The sequence below is a fragment of the Globicephala melas genome, chromosome 2, assembly GCF_963455315.2.
Source record: "Globicephala melas chromosome 2, mGloMel1.2, whole genome shotgun sequence".
Taxonomy (NCBI): Eukaryota; Metazoa; Chordata; class Mammalia; order Artiodactyla; family Delphinidae; genus Globicephala; species Globicephala melas.
In genome coordinates this window covers 175,414,725-175,424,699 of record NC_083315.2, presented here as the reverse complement: position 1 = coordinate 175,424,699, position 9,975 = coordinate 175,414,725, and the positions used below count along the sequence as shown (strand labels likewise).

The 9,975-nt window shown below is 44.3% G+C and overlaps 1 protein-coding gene and 1 non-coding gene across 4 annotated transcripts; both read right to left on the bottom strand.

The window, feature by feature from the left end:
* Positions 1-1,279: 1,279 nt before the first annotated feature.
* EIF5 (eukaryotic translation initiation factor 5) lies at positions 1,280-9,770 on the bottom strand. Of its 3 annotated transcripts, XM_030883285.3 has the most exons (12): positions 9,569-9,770; positions 9,223-9,434; positions 7,863-8,142; positions 7,671-7,752; positions 7,206-7,378; positions 6,833-6,944; positions 5,651-5,799; positions 5,237-5,395; positions 4,724-4,885; positions 4,233-4,397; positions 3,795-3,929; positions 1,280-3,386 (listed from the first exon to the last, which is right to left on the bottom strand). In XM_030883285.3, the coding sequence occupies exons 3-12, from the start codon at positions 7,932-7,934 to the stop codon at positions 3,297-3,299; spliced, it is 1,299 nt and encodes a 432-aa protein (XP_030739145.1). In that variant the 5' UTR covers positions 7,935-8,142; positions 9,223-9,434; positions 9,569-9,770; the 3' UTR covers positions 1,280-3,296. The 3 variants fall into 3 exon arrangements, with proteins under 3 accessions (XP_030739145.1, XP_060151303.1, XP_060151304.1); XM_060295320.2 differs by lacking the exons at positions 9,223-9,434; positions 9,569-9,770 and adding an exon at positions 8,730-8,879; XM_060295321.2 differs by lacking the exons at positions 9,223-9,434; positions 9,569-9,770 and adding an exon at positions 8,291-8,667.
* LOC115867398 (small nucleolar RNA SNORA28) lies at positions 6,173-6,296 on the bottom strand. Its single transcript, XR_004045108.1, has one exon. It is a non-coding gene; the product is annotated as a small nucleolar RNA SNORA28 (small nucleolar RNA).
* Positions 9,771-9,975: the final 205 nt, after the last annotated feature.

Below are 9,975 nucleotides of genomic sequence, written 5' to 3'. Positions count from 1 at the left end.
AAATAACAGCGCTTTCAACTACCCACTGCTCTCAATCTGCTGTAACCCGTTCTGAATGTCTGCAGGTACCGGCATGAGCTCTTCTTCCCTTTTGTCTCTCTTCCACACAGGGCAGTTTTCCCTAGCTGCCCCACCCAGGCATTACCTCTCCTGCTTGCTGTATTCTAATTGCTGTACACAGGCATTACCATCCCCATTAAACACAGAAAGATGGGCTTCTAGTTTTACAGAGGGCCTGCCAAAACCTAGATGACTCCAGAGCCCAGGTGAATATGCCCCATAAACTCAGAACGCATAACCGAATACTAGTCATTGAGAACAATGTACGAGTCCTGGTTTGGGTTCTGAGGAAAGAACCTCTCCGTGTTATTTCCATATGCTAGTACATAGGAATGGTTCAATTTTCTGGCTGTGAAGAACTAGCAATCTTTCTGAAGACCTTTGTTGGGCTAGGGCTGGAATATAGAACCCTGAGGCAGGTGGCCACAATGCCTGAGCTCCCAACCTCCTACAAAGGCTCAAAGGACAAATTCTGGAGACTGTGCACAGGTCAGACACAACAACTTTGGCAAGTCTTATGGAGTGTCATTCTTGGAGGAGAAAGATCTATACAGAGTACTGGGGACAGAGAAGATATAAACATGACTGTCCATTCAGGAAAGACAGGACACAAACCACATGATAGTTGGAGAGGGCAGAGATTCAAGTGCACTACTGTTCCTGGTACCGAGAGCGCTTTGAAGCTTTGGAGTGGTCAGATAGGCTGGAATCTGAAAAACCATCAAAACTGACAATACAGGGGTTGGGCAAAATTTTTGCATTTTAGGGTTACTCTTAATACTGGCCTGTGAAGCTGTAGCAATTCATTAGATGAACACCCATTCTCTCTCAAACCTTTAGGAGCCCAAATAGTACCTTTCAAGTTCATTAACCTCATAACTTTAGCAACATTCCTTTCTTAACTAAGGCTAAATGCTACAGCCAGTTATTTAACTATATACCAGACCCACCTCAAGTCCCTCATCAACACCCAGGCAAGATTTTAAGAAACCAGATGAAAGCAGACCTTTTTGGTTTGTAATCAACTTGAGTTACAGAATAAGAACACGAGATCTAAGGAAAGCCACTGTAATGAGCAACATCTGTTTTTGAGTAGGGGGCAACTGCAGAAGGAAACATCCAACACAAATCTGAAGCAACAGCTACAAAAAAGGGGAGATTTCAATGCTTCAATTTTAAAAACAAAAATTTAGGTTAATATTAAAGCAAAGACAAAAAATAATTTTAACGTTGTTTTAATCACGTAACATAGCTGTTTCAAACAGGAAGTTTTAAGACAGTTGAATACAGCAAAGTGAAAGATCACTCTATTAGGATAGCTGCTATGAATAAACTCCTTACTCTGTGGATGTGAATTCCACTGAAAGTTTGGCACTAGACTGAAGAGTGGTCTAAGCCAAAATTTTCTCTTTAGTGTTTAGAAGCCTTGTAAGTTTTCCTTCAGATTTAAGGGGGTGGGGGAGGAAGAAAAAGGGGAAGAGAACCCTCTATAACAGAACCTCATTAGCTTGATAATGGGTATGCTGAATGCAACTTGATCTCCCCAGAACAATTCCAGATAATGGCAAAAATTTAAAACCTAGGTGAGACATGAATTTGCAAAAACCTCTTCTCTTTGGTGCGACAAAGCACATCCCCCTCCAGGTAGGTATATGGCTCTCCTTCAACCTCACCAAAATCTATCAAGAAAGGCAGCTGGAGACCAATTTGTACCTCTCCAGTAAGACTGCCAGGGTTTAATTTCTTAAAATACCAAGCTAACAAGGTTTTATTATACCAAATGTTCATATAATTTCAATGTGAAAACAACTTACATACATTTGTTAAGGTCTCATTGTAATCTGAGATGGATCACAAACGAAGAGGTGAATGATACAAGCCAGTGCTCTCCACGCATTTTGATTCCCAGTGTACTTTTTGTGTAAATTTGCATCCTCAAGATGATTTCTCAGATGTAGTCATGAGCCCTTCTATCAAGTGAGTTTACATCAGCAAATTGGGCAAGCAAATCACAAGAAGTTATTTCCAAACCTAAAGCCCAGGATGGGCTGGGTCAGGCCCTAGTCACCTGCTTTCAGTTGCCATTGTCACAGACTTCCTGGGTATCTCACACTATTCATTGTGAAAATAAAAAACACCCCAAGTCTTACACCAAAATATAGGCTCTTAGAAGTATGCTTTTAGTTTTTAAAAATAAGACATTTTGGGGGGTGGGGGGAATCTGAGATACAGTTAACACTTGTTTTGGCAAGATAGCAACAAAAACCAATAAAATATAAGCTATGCATCCAAATGCAGAAGTCATCAAAGAACCAGTTTATCAGGGGAAAAATCCACACTGAACAAAAGATACACTATGTCTAAATATTTTGAAATTGTAATTTGAATCAAGAGTAAAATTGATTGAAAAATTTTGCTCAGTTTTTGCTAGAGATTAAGTGTACCTTTTCCTGCTTCCCCCAAATAAAATGGTAGAGCTTACTTATCACTCCCCAAAGTTTCAGTTTTCTCTCAATATAAAGCAAGAGCTACATACACATAATAAAATGTTTATGTTAATGTAGTAATTCCCCTGGCTCATCCAACGTGCAATGCACATGACTTCAAAGACTACAATTTGGGGCAAGCATAGAAAAAATGAAAAAAATACACAATTCAAGTTTCAAAACCTGTTCTTAAAATTATTTAGAGGACACCCAGGTCATTTTAACATCTCAGTAAGTTAAAGGTGTTGCACTGTCATTTGATTATCAGTCCACCTTGGCATGGGAAGAATGTACATTACCAGATGCCAATCTGCGGGACTAGAAGTAAGACTTGAAAGTACTAAGAGGCTCCAATAACCCTATCAGATTAGATGATGGTGCAGCATTTTTTAAAGGAGCCAATTATTTCAGCTTACTTAAGTCATTCAGAGCCAAAAATCTGAAGAACGACCAAAATCAAATCTTTATTTTTATAACTGTATAAATGTGACCCAAATGTGTCCACCACTAAATTTTCAAAAAGAAACATGCTGTAAATAAGCAAACTACATCTGCTCACTGATATGTGTATGGACTCCCTAGATGTCTTGTTGGGTTTAAATACAGACCACTCACAGCAATACATTTTTAGTAGAAAGTGTAGCATGACGTTAAGCCATTTTAGCTTTTGCACATACACGTTGCACTTCTGGCTGATGATGCAGAAAGATTCTCAGCATTACACTGTTAAGCTGGGCTGCACCCACCCCTTTAAATGGCATCAATATCAATGTCATCGTCCTTGTTGTCAGACTTTACAGCTTCAACTTTCGGTACACTGGCAGTCTTTGAATACACCACCTGATAAAATGAAGATTTTTGATTGTAAACCTTTATCCCAGTAAACCCTTGTAAAATAAAACCACTAAGAAGTCAATGGTCAACAAAGGACAAAAACTACCTAGAGAAAGCCATTATTCTTCATGAAAATTTGTGTGTATGTAAAAAGTAAGTTAACCCTCCGCAACCTAACAGTACCTTATTTTTATGAACGATCAACCCTATACTTACGTTAAATAAACTCTCCCTTTGGAAATTCAGACAATGTTTATTTGGAATCAATGCCTGGGGGTAGGAGAGATTTCCAGCACCTTTTCTATTAATGTGATTACTTTCCAAATTAAGAGGCTGTATTACCCAATACTGGCATTTTATAATTCTCAAACACCCACCACTAACACTGTATTTAACGATTTCCCCAGCGTTTACCTCAATGTTCTCATCTTCATCATCATCTTCACCACCGGAAGATTCTTCCTCTGCTTCCTTCAACCATTTTATAAAAGGTTCCGCTTTGACACGAATCTCTTTGGCAAGTTCTTTTGAGACATATTTCTTAGAGGCCTAAAAAGTGTTCAGTATAATTTTCTTAGTTCAAGGAATTTAAAATAATGCGAGTCATTTATATAATTGCCCAAATACATCTCTTTGACGGGACTGGGCCACATCCTAATCTTGACCCCTCAGCAGAATAAATGTATTCAGCACAAGGTTTTCTAGAAACCTTACTAGAAAGCTACCATGATGAGAATCACCCTACAGGTTATACCAGTCAAGCATGTACAGACTAGGTATTAGTAGTTAACTACTTCTTCCAAAAAAGCCCCAATACTTCTAATCTTAAAGAGCCATTTAAATATTCCCCACCTTTTCTGACCAGCTAATGATGACTTCTTCCTCCAAAAGGTCTGCATCATACATCTCCTTCAAGATATGTGGAATCTTGGAGATGAGCTGAGCTTGATGCATTGCTACCACACACTCCAAGCCATGAAGAAGGTACCGTTGAGCTTTTTTGTTGTTGTGACAAAACTGCAAATAAATATCTCAGCATTAACAAGCTTTCTTAGATGTTTTAAGCTGACAATTCTAATATATGTTCTAACCTTATTGCCTTAGAAATTGTTCTTTGAAGCCATGGCCCTACAGCAGTCATTCAGAGAGATCAATGCTTAAAGATCTCTAATTTACTTTACGTATAAGGGACTACATGCACCAATTTCCAGGTACTCCCATTCCTGTTAAGGTAGGTCAATTATCTCCATTTTCAGGATGACAGTACAAATAAACGAGGTTAAATCAGTATTTCCAAGGTCACACAGCTGTAAAATCTTATGAATCTAGAATGATTCGCTTACTCGTAAGAAATGGCGCCTGTATTTCTTAATTTGCTCTCTAATTTTCTCATTAAAAAGAACTTCAGTCAAAACAAGAGGGCCCATGGCTTTTACATCCAGTCTTTCTGCTTCAGCTACAATTTCTTTGTCAGATGAGTCAATAACACCCTCTTCTTTCTTTTTCTGCAAATAAAAGGAAGCAATTCAGTGAGATGGAAGCACATTTTGCTCTAGAGATACCATAGTCCCTGCTCTTACGAACTCTTCCCCTACCTAATTCAAGAAGGTTCTAGGACTTCTAAATAATACACACCTGCCGAAAACAATGCCTGGAACCACCCTCAAAAAAATTTCGGAATAGAAGTAAAGGTGAGACTTGTATTTGAGTATTTCAAAAGGAAGCATGGAAAAAACACAACAAACTACCTGCCAAGTACCCAGCTTAAAGTAATATCTAACAAAGCTCAGGGATGGGTAGAAGCTGATTTAGTATGATCACGAAATGTTTAACTGTTCTTGAAGCAAGCATTTCACCTTAACAAAATCAAACAGGATATTGACACGCTCTTCAACAGTCCTTTCTAAATCATCACTGAGGGTTAAAACTTTCGCGTGGTCACTGATTTCGTCCATTCTTCGCCTTTGAGCTTCCTCTGTTGTATCCTCCCCCCAATCATCATCTTCCTCTTCTTCCTGTTTTTAAAAACAAAACTGCTTGGCCAAAAAAAACGACCTTATAGGTAATAAAAAGAAATCCCAGATTTCTAGTCAACAACATCAACTTCCCACTAAACTTGTGTTCACATTAGTTTAGTCAACGAATAGCACCTGGAACCCAATATACTGATGTATTGTTCACTGAAGAGCAGTTCATTTCTGCTCACCTCAACCGAAGGTCACACTGTACACAATTTTAGTGCCCACCACACCCATCAACCTTGCACTGACCACAGCATGCGGAGGACTGATTTCACTGGGTGGTGGTGGTGGTGGTGGTGGTGGTGTCTCACTGCTGGACATGGAACCATTTTCCTTGTCTTTGCCCTTTCTATTTTTCTTTTCCTTCTCTTTCTTTCCTGTACCACTGTCACTATTCTCTACAGGGACAAAAAGGAAATAAAGTTTAGTACCGTAACTTATATTACACCTCATCGCCCATCGTGAACATTTAAAATCTTGCCCTTTTGCTTTGAAACCCTCCCCTCAGAAAACCACACACAGAATGCTACCTATAATTCTAAATGAATTCACAAATCAATTTCATCCACTATATTTCACAGGTAAGCAACTCAAGCTGAGAATGGAATGTCCCTACCTATCAGTGGTATTAACTATTGGGTAAAATTAAGACTGAATGGTAATACCTCAGAAGACCAGGTAATTAAAGTGGCACTCACGACCCTCTCCTTCCATCCGTCATGAACTTAAATAAAGGTATTTCTTAACCGCACTTTAGTCAACAGCTAGAACACTGTTTAAGCCTATATAACGGCTCGTCTCATGGAAAAGAGAACACCGGAATAGGTTAGACTTTCTTGCTATAGCAAGCTCAAATTGTGTCAGAGTTTTGATCATCTGCCACAGAGTGTTGCTTGCATGCTCTAAAACCACTTTAGCTTAATGAGCAAAGACCCACATTTACAAAAGTTTTCCAGAAGTCGATCCTTTACTAAGATCCCATTACAATTTGCTTTACAGTATGTCATACACACTGAGACAGGTCTTGAAAATCGAGAATGTGGTACAGTTTAATTGGCAGCCTGTACTTCACCTTTAACAATACATAAAACAGTACATTTAACAAAAAAGTTCAAAATTCAGTAAAATATGGCACAATGACTAGAGATTTCTTAAACAGTTGACCTTTGGACAACACAGGTTTAAACCGCACAGGTCCATTTACATGGAGTTTTTTTTTCCTCAATAAATACACACTACAGTTTCACACCATCCATGGTTGGTTGAACCTTGGATGTATAAGGCTGACCCTATTGTTATACGCAAATTTTCACTTGTGCAGGTATTCAAAGGTCAACCTCACTCCAGTTTTACAGCAGTAAAGAAACTTCCATTGTTTCCATCTATCAGGTGCTTTATGCCGAGATTTTAGCAGTTATCATAAGCACTTACCAGGTGGGTTTTTGAGAATGAATGTGCAGAGTTTATGATGTGTGTCAAGCATGCCTCGATAGCCACAGGCTTTACAAGAATTACCTATTGTTTGTTTCTTTGGATTGACATGCTGCCAAAAAAGCAAAAATAAGTTATGTCAACCATAATATATGATGAAAATTCTGTGAGGAACAAAATATGAAAAGATCTAACCATCAAGAGGCATCTAAGACACAAGTCTAATATCAAAATAATTTTTTTTAACATGAAATCAGTATGAAAATACCTGCAAAATTTGACGTCCGCTCTGCCTTCCCGGGAACATAATTTGCTGACATCACAGAAACAGATAGTTTTTTCTTTTACTGACAAAAACCTCAAAGGCACTCACCAGATCCGTTTCAGGATTCTCACACTCAGGACAAAGAACAAATTTTTTAATGAATCCATCCAACATGTCTTGCAGCTTATTCGCCTCATGAGATCCATTGACAATGTAACGGTCATTCTTAACATCAAACTGGGTCTGTGCTCCCAGTTCACAACCAAAATATTTGGTGGGATCTATTTGGGGGAAGAAAATCTGTTCATTACAGTTAACTAAATTGATCTTTGGCTGCTCACCCTCATTTATACAAATATCACTCTGTATTTTTAAGTTGCTAGGTTCAAAAATGTGTTGCCCAGACAGTTTATACTAGTAACAACTAACACACCAATGCGTTTTAAGCCCAAATTTCCACTCGACCCAGAAGTTAACCAACATACAATTCAGGCAAGATTTTGCGGACCAAAAATTATCACGTTTGTGTCAATAAAATGCCTCTTTAGACTTCTTTCAAGAGGCATTACTTACACGTTGGAGGCCGATTAAGCGCTTTGGCTACGTCAACCATGTTGACTATAACTGTCTTGATTCCATTTCCTTTGCCCTCAACCTAAAGGAAGTAAGAAGTTTAATTTTGCGCGTCTACCCCGGGAGAAGCAATCTTCAATAATCTATGAAAGAAAACTTAGGACTTGCTACTAAAATGAAGATGAACGTTACCTTGGCAATCAGACGGGGCATCTTGTAGCGATAGAACTGGTCTGACACGCTGCGGTTGACGTTGACAGACATTTTGGCTTATTAGTGGCTTTATCAATAAGATGAAGAGATCTTTGATTGCAACTTTTTGGTATCCTCTGTCTGGAGAAGAAGGGATGACATAAACGACTGCAAGAGTTCTCGGTCTCTGACATGAAAAATTTTTCGCCACTGAGGCTGTAAGCTTCTTGCTTGTATGCTATGTTTCCCCAATACAGGTACCAATGGCTGCGCAACAGCTCTGAAAGAGAGGAGAAAGAACAAACAAATCCCCCACGTTTAACGCGATCCCTGCATTAAGACACCTCCCTGTCCTTTCCGTTTAATCACACCTAAGGCTCCAACGTTAAAAGCATCTGTGCTACGCAAAAACCAGTTCTCAGACTCACGTAACACGGGACACCTGCAGCAACATAAAAGGCCTCCATTTGGACGCAGATGTGATTCTGGGAGCCACCAGACTAAAACGACAACCAACTACGGCGCTTCAGCTGCTCTGGGTTTTTATCCCACCAGTCACCACGTCAACGGTCGGCTTCGGCCGAGGAGCCGTGCTTTAACGACCGCCGAGGAACGAACACAGACAGGCGTCTCCTCTCCCCAACCCAGTCCGCATTGTCAACAAACTTGTGATACATCCCTCGACGACGAAAGTCTGTACAACTGTTCTTCACGCTCAAGTTGCGCCTTCGGCAGCCAGGGCTTACTCCAGAGCCACCCGTCCCCAACTACACCCACGGAACCCGGCCTCGCGGGACGCCGCGGAGCGTGCGCGGACGCCCGGCCCCGACCGTGACCCCCTGTCCCTTCCTCTCTACGCACACGCACCCGCAACCTTCGCTCCCGTCCCCGCGCCCGTCGTTCCCTCCAGGGCTGTCAGGGATGAGCCGGAGGCCCCCGCGAGGCGGGAGCGGCGGAGGCGCAACGTCGCCAGCTCCTCCGGCGCCCGCGGCAGCCCCGCCATGTGCGCCGCCCGGCGGGGGAAGCGAAACCGGCCGAGGGCCGCCGGCCCGGCCGCCCCCGCCCCGCCGCGGCGATGACTCAGGAATGCAGCAATTAGGCCTGAGTCAGCCCCGGGCGGCGGCGGGCCCGCGCGGCGCGCTCCCGCGAGGCCGGGGTGGGGTACAGGTGGGGGTGGGGTACAGGCGTGGGCGGGGGGCGGTGTGAGCACAGGAGGGGACGCGGCGCCCGGCCCCGCCGCCCGCCCGCCTAAACTGCGCCACACACGCGCGCTCACACACTCAAGCGCGCGCGCGCGCGGGTCACGCGGCGCGCCGCCATCTTGTGCGGCCGCCATCTCCCCGCCGGCCCGCCGACTCACCGTTTTCGTCAAATAAAGACATAAACCCAACGCTGCTCGCCCGGGACTGGGATGAAGTGAGGCGCGCGCGAACCCGAGTCCGAGGAGCGGCGGTGGAGGCGGCGGAGGCAGCGCAGCGAGCAGCGGCCGGGCCAGGCGCCGCCGAGCAGCGGGGAGGGGCTGTCCCAGCGACGTCCGGGGTCCACACCCTTCAGCGCCCGGGGCCTGGCGACCTGGCGCGGAGAGAAGGCGCAGTGAGCCGCGGGCGTCGGGGAGCCTTCCCCGCCAGCCAGCGGCCCGCGGAGGTCGAGGGTGCGGGGAGAACGGGGGACCGGGCCTGGGGCTTCCGCCCCTCCACCGGACTCACCTCTGGAATGTTCTCGCTGTGACTGAACAACGCCGCCGCCGCGCTCAAGCTACCCTCGGCCCCAGCGCCCGCCCCCCGCGCCAGGCCGCACAGCCCATTGGCTGGCCGTCCACCCGAGCTCGCTCGTCATTGGCCAGCATTTCGCGTCAGTCGCGTCTTTCCCCGCCCCTTCTGCTTCCTGAGGCTCCGCTCGCCGCCTCGGCCCGCCTCCAGCCCTGCAACCCGGCTTCCTTCTCTCGCTTTCCCCTCCCCCGCTTTTCCCAGAGGCCTTCGCGGGCTCGCGAGAGTGGGCGGGCCGCGGCGGGGAAGCTCTGTCGCTGTCTCGCGCTTTGTCGGTTTGGGCGCTCGAGGAAGATGGCGGTTGTCCCCCCTCCCCCGCTTGTTTGGCAGCGGCGTTGCGGCTCCCG

Coding starts and splice junctions, on each gene's coding strand:
- EIF5 (XM_030883285.3), bottom strand. CDS start 7,934: ATGTCTGTCAACGTCAACCGCAGCGTGTCAGACCAGTTCTATCGCTAC. Junction 4,886..5,236: donor TCCTGTTTGATTTTGTTAAG/GTGAAATGCTTG, acceptor TTTTATTTGCAG/AAAAAGAAAGAAGAGGGTGT. Junction 4,398..4,723: donor ACAGGCGCCATTTCTTACGA/GTAAGCGAATCA, acceptor ATTTATTTGCAG/TTTTGTCACAACAACAAAAA.